Raw genomic sequence first — 17880 nt, forward strand, 5'->3', positions numbered from 1 at the left:
CTACAGACACGTCAGTATTTCTGACGTATCTGTAGGCGCAAAAGTGACGCATTGCTGGAGTGTGTCACAAAAGTGACGCAACTCCAGCAATGTGTCCTTTCACATGGGGCAAGCCCCATGTGAAAGGGCCTGCGTCAGTCTTACGCCTGCTGTGAGGCAGGCGTAAGGTATTTACACATTTTCACCCTAGAAGTGGCACAGTGAAATCCCATAGATTTCACTGCGTCACTTCTATGATGCTTACTTACGTGGGAATGCCCACCCTGCATACATGGGGGCAGATTTTTGTTCCCTGGCGCATCCCTGCAAATCAGCAGGGATGCGCCAGGGAAGATTCGTCACGCAAGTTTGCCCTTACACCACCGCAGATGCGCCGCATTTACAATGCGGTGCATCGTGGCGCAAGGACAAGCAGATGCGTGACTCATCTGCTTGGGTAAGGTTGGCGCAGTGCTGAAGTTGTGTCGCAAGCGCGACGCAACTCCAGCACTGTTCCAACCGGCCCTATCCCTAACATGGGGGCAGATTTACGTTCCCTGGCGCATCCCTGCAAAACAGCAGGGATGCACCAAGGAAGATACGTCACGCAAGTTTGCCCTTACGCCACTGCAGATGCGCCGCATTTACAATGCGGTGCATCGTGGCGCAAGGACAAGCAGATGCGTGACGCATCTGCTTGGGTATGGTTGGCGCAATGCTGAAGTTGTGTCGCAAGCGCGACGCAACTCCAGCACTGTTCCAACCTGCCCTATCCCTAACATGGTGCGTCACGCCTTACGCCTGCTTGAAGCAGGCGTAAGGATTTGACGCACTAGCGTCGGAAAAGTGACTGCGTGAAATCTTGTAGATTTCACTGCGTCACTTTTCCGAGGCTTTTTCCGAAGTAACGCACACCCTGCATACATGAAACCTGACGCGGGTTTAATGTGGCGCAGGGCTTTACAACGTGACGCATCTTCCTAGATGCGTCACGTTGTAAATCTGTCACAGCATGGCGCTAGCTTTGCGCCCCCGCTGCGTCACAAAAGTGACGCAACGGTGGTGCAAAAGTGGCGCACGGGGCTTGTAAATCTGCCCCATTATACCTGACGCAGGTATAATGTAGCGCAGGGGTTTACAAAGTGACGCATCTACCTAGATGCGTCACTTTGTAAATATGGTGCAACAGGGTCCAGTTTTTACGCCGCTGATGTGTCACAAAAAGTGACGCCCTGGCGGCGCAAAAGTGACGCACGTAATCATAAATGAGCCCCATAATCGTCATATATTTTGACTTTGCGCAATCACACCAACCAGCGTCGGAATATAAGTGGGTTTCACAGAGCAAACCGTGCCAGATTGGCAAGGAGATGCATTAACTCATACTTTCAAAAATATTTTTTCGTAATTGATCTCTCTAAAGTTTACAAGCTTTTCTTCATTTATATATTTTTTTGCTGCTCAAGATTCCTTTCTTACACTGCATCTCAAGTGAAGATCCAAACTCTGCCTCGATGCCCTCCTGGAAATGTTCTGTGTTTCCTAAGGATGTTCAAACGAAAACTAAAACGACTATTAAATGAATACATAATACACCCGCGGCAAGCAGTGACCTGCAGATGTCAGAATCCTTTCTTCACTGTTGATGGTGGCAAGGGGAACCTATAAACTAGTTTGTGATTCCAGGGAATGTATCAAGCTCCATCATCTTGAAGACCTTATTCTCAAAGGCACAAAGAAGAAGCAATTAACAAATCCAGGTAAGATGTAAATTACGCCCAGAAAAAGCGCCAAAGTTTAATTGACTATTTTAATTATATTTTCTCCAAGCTTTTACATTAGATTCATTGTTTAGTCGGTTACAACTGCTTTTCACAATTTCACAAATGCATACATTTAATGACTGGTCCACTCAGAAGAAGGTAAATCTCTGACTACATACGTTTTTCTTCCGCCTATAAAAAGTTATAAGTGGTAGACTGGAAATATCCACTCCTGATAGTTATTCATTCAGTGGAGTGCAGCTGTGTATCTGAAGAGGATAGCTCACACACGACACACATGTAGTAAGGTCTGTTTTGGTAGCACTCCTATGTATGTTATATGTTGGCTTGCGTGTCTGTGGACATACACAAACTGTCTTGTGTATGTGGTAGAGTTCAAACCTTGCCTACATGGCAGTGGACAAAGTCAAAGATGCAGTCAATGATGGATAAGAGAGGTGGCTGTATATTTAATTGTTACTGCCTTGTGATGTAGTGTCCTTTAATGTAATGTGTCTTCAGTTCTGCTCTGGTGGAAATGGTACTTTGGTTGGGTTTTTATAATGTACCAGGATCAAAGTGATGTTCAATGATGTTCGGGTGTCTTATCATCTCCCTCCCCCCCCCACAGGTGATGTATGTGTCAGATGTTGTCTGCTCTGGGCAAATGTATTTACACAACCCACTATGGCTTCCCTATGTGAAGGGACACAAACATTGGCTTCTGTCAGACCGCAGGCCACATTTATTGCTGGAAAAATTCTTAGCTGCTCTGTGCATTGACTACGGTGCCATTGGGTTCTGTGGATGAGTACGGTCCGACTTGGATGGGTGTATAAAGCTTGACACAATGACCTAGTCCCCTTAATGTACACTAGCCTGTTGGAGGGGGTGAAACATTTGCAGAACTTTTGCATGAAAAGTGTTTTGAAATTTCAGGTGTTTTACCGGGTGTGGCAGACAGAATGGATCCATAAGTCTGCTGGAGTGGGGTGCTTGCAGCATTGATATTATTGTGTTAGTTATCATCTTGTTTATATACGTGCATGATGTATTTAGCTTCCTAAATGGCACAAGGCCATTAGGGAACAATCAAGTTATAATGGAAAATGAATTGGATTGTGTATTAGGTGACTTTGGAATGGTGAACTTCTACACCCCCCGCCGTAGGTCCTACCTTCATTGTTCAAGCACCTTCCAGCTAAATCCTCATCTCTAATTCACCCTTCTTCTTCTGGTTGATGTTTTCTTCTCTACAAAAAATGTCCCACTGATCGTCATTGCACTCTTAGGAAGCCATTTAGAAGCTACATTTTTTGGGCTCCCTGAAAACTTTCTTGAGACCTCTTATTATATTTATCAGCATTTATATAGCGCAACTAACACCCTACGGGTACCCTGGAGCTCCCGGGTACCACGAAGATGTACATCTCCCACGTTACAATATCAGGAAAGAGAATACATGAAATGTGAAAACATTTTCCTCAGCTTTAGATAATCCTGAGGATAGTATTCTAAATTCATACTGTCCAAATACCAAACAATTTTCTGAAGACTGTTTTCCACGTATTGCATTCTTTGGCATGAAAACATTGTTTGTTCCAAGCAAACCTAAAATAATAAGCACATTTAGATTGATTCCAAAATATCAGTTATTTACAGTAATTATAATACTGAACTATTAATGCATTCAAAGACTTATAATGTATAAAGTGCTGATCTAACGCCTTCTTAGTGCTGGCTGGAGAATTTAAAAGAAAAGCAAGATCAAGTTTTTTTAGATGGTTCTTTCTTAGTTCTTTCTCCATTTCAGACCATTTGGGAGTCAGAACTAACTCCAGCAGAGGCCACAAGCAGGGTCAAGCTAAGGGCCAGTTGGTACTGGTGAGCTGGACACTTCAGGAAGAGGCCTCTTGCAGCTTATTGTGGCCCCATGGATTACACAGGAGGCCAGTCAACTAAGGGGATGAGGTCCAGCTATTCGGATCACCTAACATGTCTCAAACAGCAGCTGCAGTCCTTCTTTTGTTCTTCTACAGTTTCAGTAGGAAGTGCCAGGGGATGCCACCTTTAAGCCTCACACTAGCGTATCGGTGGGGGTGACTCATGCTCCTCCCTAACCAACGGGGTAATTGGTTCCTGGAGTAAACCTACTCACTTTTGCAGCAGCTCTTGTGAGAATGGTACACAAGAGCCACTGCAAATGTGAGTGTGTTTACTTATGGCTAATTTATTGATTATGGAGGGGCATGAGAAGCAAACAATTCCATAGTGACCCCTACTCCAATTCTAGATGGCAACATCCTTCTCCCCTTGTGAAGAATGAAGATGTGTGTTGCTGTCATCTGACATCTGCTTGTGGTGGAGAGGGCCCCTTCAAAGTAAATTAAGGAGCAAAACACATCCTCAAACCCAGTCATTGTCTCTGGTCTGGGAGCAGTTTAAACACTTCCCCATGGCCATTCACAGCATGGGTGACATTTGGAGGCTAATGCAAATCAGCCTCTAGGTGCTTCAGGCAGGGAAATGGTAATTTTCTAAAGGACCCTTCCTCTCAATATTTATGAAAAATCTGACTTCGTCATTGAGATGGACGTTAAATAAAATTTAAAAACAGGCCCTGAATAGTAGTTTTCATTATTCCCTTGCACTGCCCTTGCTTCATGCAAGGTGACACAAGGCAACGCAAGGCCCTTCTTGAGATTTACTAAGCCATGCAAAGCTACCTTGTATGAGTTTGCATGGCTTAGTAAATCCAGAGTAACACAAGGTAGCGCAATGCGCTGCCTTGCCTTAACATGCATTGAGAAGGGGTTCCATGGGTGGAACATGGGCGTTCCCATGCATCCACCCATTGATTTTGGTGCACTCCCAGATTTACACAGACTTGTAAATCCGGGAATGTGTCAAAATAGTAGTACGCCTTCACGACAGAGGAGTAACGAGGGAAAAGATCTTTACTTCACCTAGTTATTTCCTGTTTGGAAAATGCCTCTAAGGATTGTTTTGTGCAGAAATGAGTCCCTTCCTGCACAAAAAAACCTGCCTGTAATGCAGACACTCTGTCTCCATGATGGCAGGGTGCTTGCATTGGCATTAGGAAGCACTCAGGGAGCCTGGACAGGAAGAGAGCAGGAATGCGCCTTATCTTAATCGATATGGCGCATTCCTGCTTTCATCCTGTCACGCTGTGCAGCAAGTCATGGTGCTTTTTTGCATTGTGTGATATTTTCTTAAATCTGCCCCCCAAAGTCTAGACTGGATGGACAGGTAAGTAAAGCCATAAAATGGTTTCACATTCAGAAGCATCGAAAACACACAAAAGTTAATGGGAGGATGCTTGCAATAAGTCTAACGTCTGACAATCACTTGGGGTAGCATTACAACCCATTAGTCTTTTACCCACCATGCCACGTCAGATTAAACCCAGCCATTTGCAAACCAGTCTTGACCAGCTCCAAAAGGAGTAGTCTAGCCCGACCTGCAAAACCAGGTCTTCTCCAACCCAAGCCCGGTTTTCCGGAGTTCTTCAGTCAGGTGCAGCTTGGTTCTACCCTTGGCCACTTAGGGCAGCACATCAAATACACAAACGTAGATGGTAGGATTTTACAAGAAGTCTAAGCACTTGCAATTGCTTTGGATAGAATTCTAACCCATCATTCTTTTGCTAACCCCAATTTACACCCAGCCAAATACAAATCACCTTTGATCCTGCTCTTCCTGGGAACAGTCCAGCCTGTGGGGGGCTCCTCCATAATGGTGGTCATCAAAAATAAAATGACAATAAAACAATATTATCAATTTATTTTCCACTGACTAACTAAGCCATGGAATCTAGGGCAGAGCGGGCCGGGCCATTGCAAGAAGGAGGAGTAATGGGCAATGCAAGTGTGCATGTCAGTTTTGCCGGCCATTTTAGGGCAGCCAAACCAACATGCGCACTTACATTTCTCCAACCTAGCTGTGTTGCATAGCTAAGTGGGGAAATGACACAGGTACCCGGGCCTGAGCGAGCGTCAGTGCAGCCCGCTCAGACCAATCCAGATGCTTCTCTCATGCCTGGTATAGCATGAGAACAGTTTCTGGATTGGGTGGGAAGCCTGTGCATGGTGCCCTGGTGACTGCCGAGAGGAGCACCGTGGCGGTCTGCAGCATCAGCATTGGCAGCAGCAACAGATACATTTTTCTTTTTTAATTATTCGTCAAACACCCTCCCGCCCTACCAGTTTAGATTTGCTGCAGCCACCAGTGCAAGCCTGAACTGTGAGGTCAGGTCCTCACTGGAACACAAGCAACCTAGGAGCGATTTTGCCCTGATAAGGTCTCATCAGCCAGGTATAGCTTGGTTTCAGTGGCACAGTGAGCATGGGACCCACATCAAGGCATACCCTTAGGCCAGTACATTAAACACACAAAAGGTAATGGGAGGGATACTTGCATTTTGTCTAACAAGTATGAATTGATTGGTCAGTATCACAAGAGAGTAAAACAAGGAGTGTACCCTTTACCTAGTTCAACTCTTTTTAGCCAGTAGGCTGTGAAATGCAATGCAGATGTCCTGCTCATCTGTGCTATGGACCAGTAGCAGCACAGAAATGCAGCACAGCCAGTACTTGCATGAAAGGCGGTGTCAGTCATAGTGCCAGTTTTATGTTTGGTGCATTACAATTTGAATCCTGCTCTGGGGTGAAGGAGAACTTTGGAAGTATCTATCACCCTGCAATGGGTGGTAAAATATTTTTGCAAACACTGAAAACAGGTTGTTGGTAGTAAGCTATGGTTAATGCTGTTCATGAGACATTATTGTTTGTTAAAATAGTTAAATGATGTAATGTGTAAAGATACCAGTTTTGTTGAACCATATCTTACTCATTACATAGCTGAGTGCTTGTGATCTCACATATGACGTCGCTGAGGAAAACTGAAAAGATGATATGACCATACCATGTGCTCATCCAAAGTATTATACGCAATTCTAAGTGTACCTATTGTTATTACTGATGTATATTTGCATTGTGTTATTTATTACCATGAAATATCACCTCACTTTTGTCCAAGCTCTGCAAAGCCCCATACTGTCACTCCAGTCTGACATATGCTCATATTATGGATGTTCATGACACCCAAACCTTTTAAAACTTTCACATATATTTCAATGTGCACACTATTATCCAAATCATTTTAGGAGAATGACAGGCACGGGTTATTCAACATAGTACTGTTTATTTAGGTAGATTGCTAAGCTTCCATTCTTCACTTTGGAAAAAAAGTACAAGTAAGCTCTTTGGTACTTCCTCCCACATTCAAAACTTGTTTTATATGAATGTGAATTACATACCAGCTCCTGACCTTTATGTAAATCCAGTTACCAGAAGGAATGTTTACACTGTGTTAAGCTCATCGAGATGTCCTGAATCAGCAGAAGGAATAATTTGTTAAATACATTTTTGACAATATGTTCCCAGAGTTAGGCAACCTCACAACACTGGTACAAGAGATACAAGAGGCATGTGATGTCCATCACCCATTTGATATGTTTCTAGACTTGGCAAATATTTTGTTTACAAGAAAATGCTTCCCCTAATGATTTTTTTTATATTGTTCTAGGCATCTCTTTCAACAAGCCATCTCAGACTGGCTCAATAGACCTCTACAATAATGAAGGACATTCAAGCTAGAACACTCCCACTCAACAGAAAAAATCCCATATTCTTCCTTGTCTCATTATGTGAGTACACTTTCACTTATCTCAAAGTATCATCCAATATCAGATGTTCCATATGGGATTGTTTGTAGGTGTCATAGTCCAATATGGTTGACTGAACCAAACTAAGACAACAAGTCCCAGGGTGCACTACATTAGCAAAATAGAAACCCAGCATTCAAAATAGGTTGCACATCTCATCAACTGTACATTAAACGTCCATTAAATTGGAAATATGTTCTAATTTTTATAAATATGGAATCTGAGTGTTTAGGCACATCACACTTTACATCACTTTTTGTTTTCTTGTGCAGGTATTTTCTAATTCAAATAATTGTTGATTAATCAGTGAGTACCAATCCTGTTAGTCACTTTTCTCACAATGATGGTCCTCAGGGCCTCCTTTACCTCCTTATTCCGCAGGCTGTAGATCCATGGATTCAGCATGGGGATCACCACACTATAGAACAAACTAACAACCTTGTCTTGGTCCAGGGAATAGGTGGATGAAGGGCGGAGATAAGTGAAGAGGGAAGTCCCAAAGTACAAGGTCACACCTGTGAAGTGAGGTGCGCATGTGGAGAAAACTCGGTGTCTCCCCTCTGAGGAGTGCATCTTGAAGATGGTTGAGATAATTGAAACATAGGAGAAGAGAATTACTGAAACAGAAGCAAATACAAGGAAACCAATACATATAAACAATATCATCTCATTGATGAAAGTGTCTGTGCATGACATCTTGAGCAATGGAGGAAAGTCACAACAGAAATGATGAATTTCCCATTGACAAAAGGATAGTTGGAAAGTACAACATGTCTCTGTCACCGAGTGCACAATTGCTATCATATACATTCCAGTCACCAGCCAGAAGCAATATGTATTGGTCATAATGGTTGTATAGTAAAGTGGCCGACACACAGCGATATAGCGATCACAGGCCATAACAGTCAGTAACAATGCCTCCATGGTGCCACATTTGCAATAAACAAAAAGTTGCACCACACACCCAGTGATGGAAATCCTCTTCGTCTTGCAAAGCAGATCAACCAGCATTTTTGGGGCAATAGCAGAGCAGTAGCATATATCCAAAAATGACAGGTGGCCCAGAAAAAAGTACATGGGTGTGTGCAAGCGGGGAGCCATTTTAATTAATGTAATTATGCCAATATTGCCCAGCACAGTGATGATATAAACCACTGAAAAGAATATAAAGAGAGGAGCTATTAGTGCAGGGTCATCCGTCAGTCCCAAGAGAAAGAATTCTTTAGGCAGGGTTCGATTTCTTGCTTCCATTTACCAGCTTATTATGTCCTGGAAAAGGATGACATAAGGTTAGAAGTAGAAGAACCATGGATGAATGGCACGGTTAGATATTATTCCACTGTCATATTGCTCCTCCCTCATATTCCATTCTTCTATCCTGTGACCCATATGACATGTTTGGATTGCAAGAATTATGAATGGGCCATAAAGTCCCTGAAATGGAACAGTCCTGAGGAATGCCACTACATGCTGACTGAGGCTTATCTAAAACAGATAATCATTTGTTTCACAGGTCAACTGAGCACATTAGACCAGATACATTCTGGACTATCAACAGCTAGGAGAACAAAAAGCCCAGTATTTAGCTATTATTTTTCAATGTTATTTTTCTCACACCACATACACAAAACTATCAATAATACTGTAAGCAGGAATAGTAGATAACAATTTAATATGATTGTTACAGAGCAATAAGTTGAATACAAGAATAACTTTAAAATCCAGTCATGTGTCAGTGAAGGAGTGCAGTTTGCTTAACATACAATCAACATTCTGTGGTTTTAAAACACATAGTTGAGCAACTTTAATGAATAAACAACCAGGTTTTTAATGCCCTTCTAAAGGACAACAGACCTGGCATATTTCTGAGCTGAGCCGGTAGATCATTCCACGCCTTAGCTGCCCCAAAAACAAATCTTCGGCCTCCCCAGGAAACCTTTTTTATCTTCGGGACCATTACCGTTTTAGCACCTAACGAACGTAGATTTCTTGTAGGTGTATACCACTTTAACTGCTTCTGCAGATAATCTGACCCGGTCCCATGAAGTGCTTTAAAAACAGTACTCAACGTTTTAAAAAGTATCCTCTTCCTGACTGGGAGCCAGTGTAGCTTCTGAATTTTGTTGGAGATCGCCGCAAATTTAGGGGTCCCGGTAAGCAATCTGGCAGCTGCATTTTGTATCCTTTGTAATTTGTTCAGTAAACGTTCCTGGATGTTTAAATAGAGGCTGTTGCAGTAGTCGAGCTTTGACATAACCAAGGCAGAGACCATTGTTTTCCGACTCCCTACAGGCAGGAAAGGCAGAATTGTTTTCACTGTCCGCAAAACAAAAGTCGTAGAGGAGGAAACCGAGTTAATTTGGGCCCCCAAATTCAGCTTGTCATCCATAATTACTCCCATTTTTTTTACTTTTTGAACTGGGACTGGGAGATTCCCCATAGTAGCAGGCCACCAATTAGCATTCCAAAAATTTGGGGCATTTCCAAAAATTATAACCTCTGTTTTATCAGAGTTCAGCTTCAGGCAGTTTTCCGCCATCCAATGACTCACTGCCATCATGCAATCATGAAAGCCGTTTTCCACACCGCCCTCCAGTCCTGGCTGCAAAGATACCACAATTTGGGTATCATCTGCGTAGGATGTCAGATCGAATCCCAAGGTCTTAATAATGGGGGCAAGTGAGGAAACGTAGACATTAAACAGGGTCGGACTCAAGGATGATCCCTGAGGGACCCCGCAAGGCAACATAAACGGCCTTGAGCAGATTCCACCCATGGAGTCCACCTGGGATCTAGCAGCAAGGAAGGATTTTATGAGATTCCAGGCCTTGTCCTGAAGTCCGCATGCCCTTAGCCGGTCCATCAAATGCTCATGGTGGACCGTGTCAAAAGCAGCGGACAGATCTAATAATATCAGGGCGGCCCTTCCACCCATATCCACAGCCCTTCTGATCTCATCCGTGGTCTTCAAAAGTGCAGATTCTGTGCTATGACCACTTCGAAAGCCATATTGTGTTTCATCCAGCGTCTGGGTTCTATGAAGGAAGGCCCCTAATTGTATATTTAGTGCCTTTTCAACCATTTTAGCTGGTAGAGGGAGCCTAGATATTGGGTGAAAGTTTGAGGGGTCAGCCGGGTCTAAGTTGGGCTTTTTTAGAAGGGGTAAGATTGATGCCTTTTTCCAAAGCCTGGGAAAACAACCGGTATCAATCATAGCATTAAACACTGGGTGGTTCTGCTACTGCAATGGTCACCGGACAGGGGTCATAAGGTGATCCGGATCTAGCCGTTTCCAAAAGACAACGTACTTGATCTAGAGGCAGAGCCTCAAATTTCTCGAGGACTACCATAAGGGCGTTATTCCCCCCCCCAATCAAATTGGACCCGGTCACTCCCCCCTGCCGAAGGACCACTTAAGGCCAAAAAGATCACTTCTACTTTATTCAAGAAAAAGGAGGCGATCTTTTCACAGAGTTCCTGGCTGGGCTGTAGTAGGACAGGACTCGGGGAGGCGAGATCGAGAACAGTTTTGAAAAGACTTTGGCTGAGTCTTTAGCAAGCTCGATTTTATTCACAAACATTTTTTGTTTAGTAGCAAACAACAGTTGTTTATAGTTTGCTAACCCTTTTCTATAAGCCAGCTTATCTGCTTCCTTGTATGCTCTCCTCCATAACCGTTCTAACCGTTTACAAATAAGTTTACCCTGTTTCAGTTCCTCTGAAAACCAGGGGGCCGACGGTGTCTGTCTCTTGGGTATAATGCTCCTAGCTGGAGCTAGCTTATTACAAGCATTTTCGACCCATTTTGTGTAGTACATCGCCCCCTCCTCTGCTCCTAAACTTAAGTGAGCAGGTGAGGCAGTGAGGTGATCCTGGAGCACTCCAGTATCCATTCTTTTCCAGGATCGGAACTCAATCCGTTTCTTGCTCTTAACCCCCCCTGGGACATGTCCCTGACTAGTTAGGTCAAACAGGATGGCTGAATGATCTGTCCATATCAAAGGCCTAACTCCTATAACCTGCAGGCCGGGATGGTTTGTAAAAATGCCATCTAACGTATGTCCTGCCAAATGAGTCGGACCAGTGACATCGTGAGTGAGGTCAACGCTATTCATGATGTCTAGAAAGGTAGCTGTATCTGGATTCAAAGAGCGTCTCCAGATGATAATTAAAATCTCCCAGAATAGTATAAAACCTCTGACAGACCCTGTCTTCCAGCAGATGACCAATAGCTGAGACAAAAGCCTGTTTATTATTCGGAGGTCTATATATTAAAATACCTTTGAAGGTATGATGGCTAGATGTGTTAAAATTAAATACCAACGCTTCGCAGCCTGCATTGGATATAGGATGAAATATCACTTTAAATTAGCTAGGGTATATTATAGCCAGCCCTCCCCCTTTTATTCCACCACTCCTATTCAGTGAATGGCAAGCAAAGCCTGGCAGGGTTGCTTTTAGCAGGTCCGGCTCGAGGAGTCATCCGTCCAGGACTCTGTTATGAAAGTCAACTGAATGTTGTTATCCTCGATAAGTTGTGCACATTCAGTGCTGTGTTTGATCAAGGATCTAGCATTTAACAACACACATTTACAGGCCGGGGCATTTTGGCGCCCATGCCCAGACTCGCTCACCTTGTAAGGTGCAAAATATAAAAGATCTGGTAAAGCAGTATTACAAGAAGCACATATCTCCGATTGGCGAGGTTGCTCTATGTTAAAAGACCACAAGACAAGTCACAATTAGGGACTCCACCTCTCCCCTTTAGACTCAGTAGAACTGATCTTGAGTAAGCGGTCCGGGAAGGGATACCTGTGATTGGTGGTCCAGGGGCCGTGGCACTAGGCACGGGCCAGGCGTGGACGGGCACAGACAGGCTTGCCTTTGGCGCACCTTCGGCGTGCACGGCCGCTGCGCGCTTGCGCCATGTACCCTAGATATAGCATGGGGGAGTCAGTCACTAGACCGCTCCCCTTGCTACTCCCAAGATGGCGGTCGTGCCGGATTTAGCGTCCCAAGCAGGTAATTCGCCGCTTCCAAGGGTTTAGGTATTTAAAAAAGGATTAAAAACGTCCTTCTATATAATGACTTTGTTAAAATCCCTAAAACTGCCACCAGAATAAAATTGTATGAAACGAGGCCAAATCACTGTGAATACATTACAAAGGTTTAAGAAAATAAAATATACCGTTTAAGATTTAAGAAGACAAAAACTGTCGTCACACAAGCTCAACAAGCAGTAACACTCCGTCTCCCGGCTCAAGCCTCAGGAGAGGTAACACTAATGGGTTAGCACCTACACAAACTCGAGGTTGCCAGCTCCATTATGGTACTGCCAAAATATGTCATGTTTAGTATCAACCAACGTGCCTCAATCAGATGTTTTAAGGCATGGGCAAAGTGAGCGCTGGCCCAGGGCCCCAAGCTTTTAGGGGACCCCCTGATAGAGGCAGTTATGTTCTACAGAGAGTATTACACTGCTGATCTTTAATAATTCTTAGATTGTTTTAAATACTGTTTAATTTCAATTATTTTTAATATGGGTGTTGTGTGAGAGGCTGCTGCAGACAGTTTGCAGAGAAATGTTGTGTTTATGTTTCATGCAACATCCATAAACTTGTTTCTTTGAGATCAAAACAGGACCTCACACATGAGAAATGGGAGGAATGCTCAGATTTTATTTCACAGAAATGATTTGCAATAATATTAGTGAGCTGCTGCTGTGTAACAAGATTGAAAACACACACCCCTATCCCTGAATATTAGATGTAAATACATTTGAAATGTGGACAAGTGTGACTGTGCACTGTCTGTGACCTGGCCAGAGAGGGCAAGAAATAGCAGAAATTGGTTCATAAATTCAAACCTAATCAAAACAGGGGCCCCCAAAATAGGTTTGGCCCAGGGCCCCAAACAATCCTTAAGATGTCCCTGGCCATATCACCCTTGCCATGCTTAGAGGTTGCCCACCTGGTTGCCCCAGCCTTTCCTGTGCTCTGGCTGCCAGCCCACGGCTGCTGCCGCCAAGACAGGAATCTGACCCCCTGCCAGCAGGTGTGAACTCTCCCAGAGTCAGAAACAATGGCATGGATTGGAAGGAAGTTACACCACCCTCCCTTACAAGATGGCTACTGAAGTGGCACATCAAGGTGGTGAGCTTCAAAGACTTCACCACCTGCGATATGCACCCAGGTTGCCTCCCAAAGGAGGTAACAGTCTCTGGTAAGGGTGGGCACAGTGCTCCGCTCCGCCTGCAGAGTGTGCGTAGTACTGCCAACTTCGCGCTTCGCAAAGTAGGCATAGCAGGGGCAGACTACGCACACGCCGCGGCGGAGTAGAGTTGCCCACCACCCGCCTCCCTCCCTCCCTCATTTTACAATTACTTAGAACAATACATATATGGAAAATTACTTACCTGAGCTGCCGCGTCCCGCCGTGTCTCTGGGCTCCACCTTGCTACTTCCTGACTAGCATGCGCATTCGTGAGGAAGAAGCTAGCCAGGAAGCAGCAAGATTGAGCCCCAGGATGTGGCAGCTCAGGTAAGTAATTTTCTTTATATGTAATGTTCTAAGTAATTGTAAAATGAGGGCGGGAGGGAGGCGGGCGGCGCATAGTGGGACTACGCGAAGTGTGCGGGTGGGCATAGATTTGCCCCCACTCCCTAATGCTTCACGTAGCCTCACTACGCCCACTACGCCCAGGGCTGGTCTCTGGTTGCCCCCAGGCATGTTTGCACCTAGGCAGGCAAGCAAATTAGGTATTTAGTAGGTGAACACCCCCAAAAAGCTAGCCACACATCTAGGGTGGGCTGCCTGGTCTGTATAGCTAAGGAAGACAACTGCCATTTTTTAAAGTGGTAGAATAGAGAGTTCTGGGTAGAAAAGTGAAACCCACCACCGGATGTAGTCACCCCAGGGTGGATTAGCCGCTGGGGCTAGTAACCCATGGGCCATCTCCACCCACACCCTAACACTCCTGAATCTAGGATTTAAGGACTACCCCTGACACCAGAATCTCATTTCTGATCTGACTTGCAACAAAGGACAAAGACGAAACCTGCGTCTGCGACAACTGGATCTGCACAAAGCAAAGGCGCAATACTCTGCACCTGTGGCAACCTTATTGAAACTTCACAACTGCCACTCGTCCTGGACCAAAGCTCGGTTACCCCAGACAGAAGGACCCCAATGAGAGACAGAGGTAACTCCAGACTTCCCTTGACTAGTGGCACTAGTCTCCTACACACCGCTGGTAAGAACAACATACAGGAACCAAATATTCGCTGGCCATCAGGACCTCTGAGGGATAACCTTAATGTAGATGGTTCAGTGCATTGTGGAAATGTAGTCTTGACCTCCAGAAAGTTTCAGTTGGCTACCATTTTACTCCAGTCCTCCGGATTTTGAAATACCTTTCTGCTGACCTTACCGTTGCCAAGGCTTGTTGTCGTCAATCTGGCAACCAGACCTATTACTCAATACTGCACCTGGAGGTAACTCCACAAAACCTTCATTCAATGTGAGCAGTGTCTTCCTTATCAACTTTGTGCACCCGGTCCTGATCAGTACCATGCAATCGGTATAACCAGCTCCACTGCAGCTTCCACTTCGGCACCAAGGATAGCCAGGACAACTCTGCACCCAGGCTTCAGGAACGAGGTAAAATTTAACTGACCATTGCGGTTTGGTCCTGGACCCTCATCCCCTTTATGCCCCTTTGGGACTTTCAACCAACTTGACCTGCAAGTGACTGATTTGTCACAAGTGCTTTTTACCATTGTCCGCAATGATAAAGTTTTGCAGTACTGTTTAATTTCAGTTCTAAAATCCATAACTCCAGTTATACATATCCAACAAGACTTTGTTTTGTGTATAGATTTCTATAAAAATCTACTTTATTTTTATAAATTGGTGTCAGATTTCTTTCGAGTTGGGCCGATTACCCATCGTCCATATTGCTACTCTGAGATACTTATATCATGTTCTTCTGGTAAAGCCTAACTGCTCTTTGTCACTCTACCAGGACTGAGTTAAGGATTTATTTTTGTGAATCCAAGGACCATCTTTGGGGTATTGTGAGAGTGTTGCATGTTGAAGCCTAACCAGCATCACCGCATAATACTCCACCTTTCTACACATGCCTTTACATTTCAAAATCAGTGTTGCTATTGAGGGCAGAGCAGGGCAGCTGCTACCTCCCAGAGGGGGGAAAAGTATGATGTCTATGGGAAGATGATATTAGAGAAGTTGGAGAATCCTCCTTTAATTAAAGCAGCACCACAGATGATAACGTTACTAAAGTCTGACCTGAGTATGGAGCAGAATGGTGGAGATGGTAGTTCAGGGAGTACAAGTTTGACTCCCCACCCAAAGATCTAGCACCTCCTTCCAACCAAGCCAACGTTGTCTCTGGGGGGCTTACACAATGAGAAAAGTCCAAAAGATTATCCTTTGTTTGCCAACACAAAGGCTTTGATTTCAATTACCACACCAGAGAAGAGGCCTTCCCTTTCTAGTTCAGAGAATTGTCTGATGCTGAGAATATCTGGAGTTACTATCCCAGATTCCATTGTCAAGGGGCTTGGTAGGCCCACGGGAGCAAATTAACTCAGTGATTCTGCACAGCTAGATGGACTGAACAGGCACAGCCACATGATCAAATAAAGTCCCTATCTCATTTACTAGAGTACATCCTTATGAAAATTAAGGATTTGAAACAGACACAAATGCAAGAGATTGTAGCACCGCATCAGAATTTGGCTAAAATAGACATAAATTCCCAATAAAACTTCAAGAGGAGTTGGGTATTCAGAAGGACATTCAAATTCTGTTAAATAGGATCAATGAATTGGAAAATCATGCTCGGCAATCCAATTTGCATTTTGGGGACATTTCCGAAGGTGATGAGATGAGAACAATGGAGGCTCCGGTAGCCCTGTCCAGTTAGTCAAACATCTGATCAAATCTCAAATGTTGTTTATAAGGATTTGTAAATCATGAGGGCACATATGGTCCCCAAACATTGTGCTCCCAATATGAAATATCCTCACACTGTGAACTTTGCAGAAAATGTATTAAGTTACAGATTCTTCCTGCTATAATAAATTAAAAGGCATTTGCAATTTCTGAGAAGCATCAACTCCAAGTCTTCCCGGATATGTCAATCACAGCAGCTCGACGTCAAAAAGAAGAGGCCTTCTAATGCAGTTTTAGGACTGGTGTTGCTCAGGCTTCCCTGGTACAACAATCAAAAATCAAAGTCTATTTAGGGAACCATTTCATATATTTTCAACTGTGGGAAGGCCGAGGTATGAAATTAGTAGTGGGGTTGCTCCTGTAATTCTGTTTGGGAGGGAAAAGAGTGATGCTAGGTGCAGTAACATGGCACCAGGCTAGGTTGTCGCTGGCCTAGGTGGAAAGGTGGGCAATTTCCCCCCTCAGGATTTTGCAAGGTAAGGTGGGTTCTAGGAGGGTGGTCATGGGGTTTACCGGATAGGCAATAGGGAAAAAATTAGCTGTGTGGTTGGTATGAGTAATACTGATAGTAGACACATTTAGTAGATTAAGTCTGGCAGATCAGGCATGGAGGGAAGTAACTACAGCCCTAATTAATGTATGTTTTCAAATCAACCAGAATATTGATTGTTGGAAGGTGGTTTACTAATAGGTGTAGGTAGGTACCTACTACTAGTATTAAGGCCACAATGTAAGGTCTAGTCAAGGTCTAAATAAATGATTCCCTTGCTCAACCACTGGTAGCTGGCTGTGAGCAGGCAGGCTTAACTTAGGAGACAGGTGTGTAAAGTATTTAAAAAAAAACAATACATTAAAAAAGTAAGACACAACACACAATAAAAATCAAACAACAGTTTATAAAAATAGGAAATATTTTTATGATACCAAAATGAAAATAATGCACTGTAGGGAACTGGAGATATTTGTAAAGATTAAACTCTTTTTAGTGCCTAAAAACAAAAAGGCCAACTTGGAACATCTGGTTGTGCTTGGCCTGGACAAAGTCAAAGTTTGAGGCCGACCGGGAAAGAGCGTGTGTTGGACACACGGAGCTGTAGGACCCAGTCAAGGTTTTACTTTTGGACTTAGTCATTTTTCTGGAGCTTTTTCTCTCGCCATCATGTGAGGCAGCTCATCAGATCAGGTTTCGAGTCGAGGATGGTGGCTTGCTTCAGTGCAAGGCCTCTGTGAAATCCTGGAAGTACTGAGCTTTGGAATTTTCAGGAGGACAAACCAGAAATCCAGGCAGGGTCGGGATTGAACATCGGTGATTTGACTCTTGACATTCGGTCGGTCAACTTATGGAGTTTTTTACCAAAAATTGCCCAGAGGTCTCAACTTCTGGATCTTCTTCCAGAATGTTCTCTTGGGGTTCCA

General features: G+C 44.0%; 1 protein-coding gene across 1 annotated transcript; it reads right to left on the minus strand.

The window, feature by feature from the left end:
* Positions 1 to 7791: 7791 nt before the first annotated feature.
* LOC146854102 (olfactory receptor 5F1-like) lies at positions 7792 to 8739 on the minus strand. The gene has a single exon (XM_085651013.1). The coding sequence runs from the start codon at positions 8737 to 8739 to the stop codon at positions 7792 to 7794; it is 948 nt and encodes a 315-aa protein (XP_085507139.1).
* Positions 8740 to 17880: the final 9141 nt, after the last annotated feature.

The sequence above is a fragment of the Triturus cristatus genome, chromosome 4_1 (genome assembly GCF_964204655.1).
Source record: "Triturus cristatus chromosome 4_1, aTriCri1.1, whole genome shotgun sequence".
Lineage (NCBI taxonomy): Eukaryota > Metazoa > Chordata > Amphibia > Caudata > Salamandridae > Triturus > Triturus cristatus.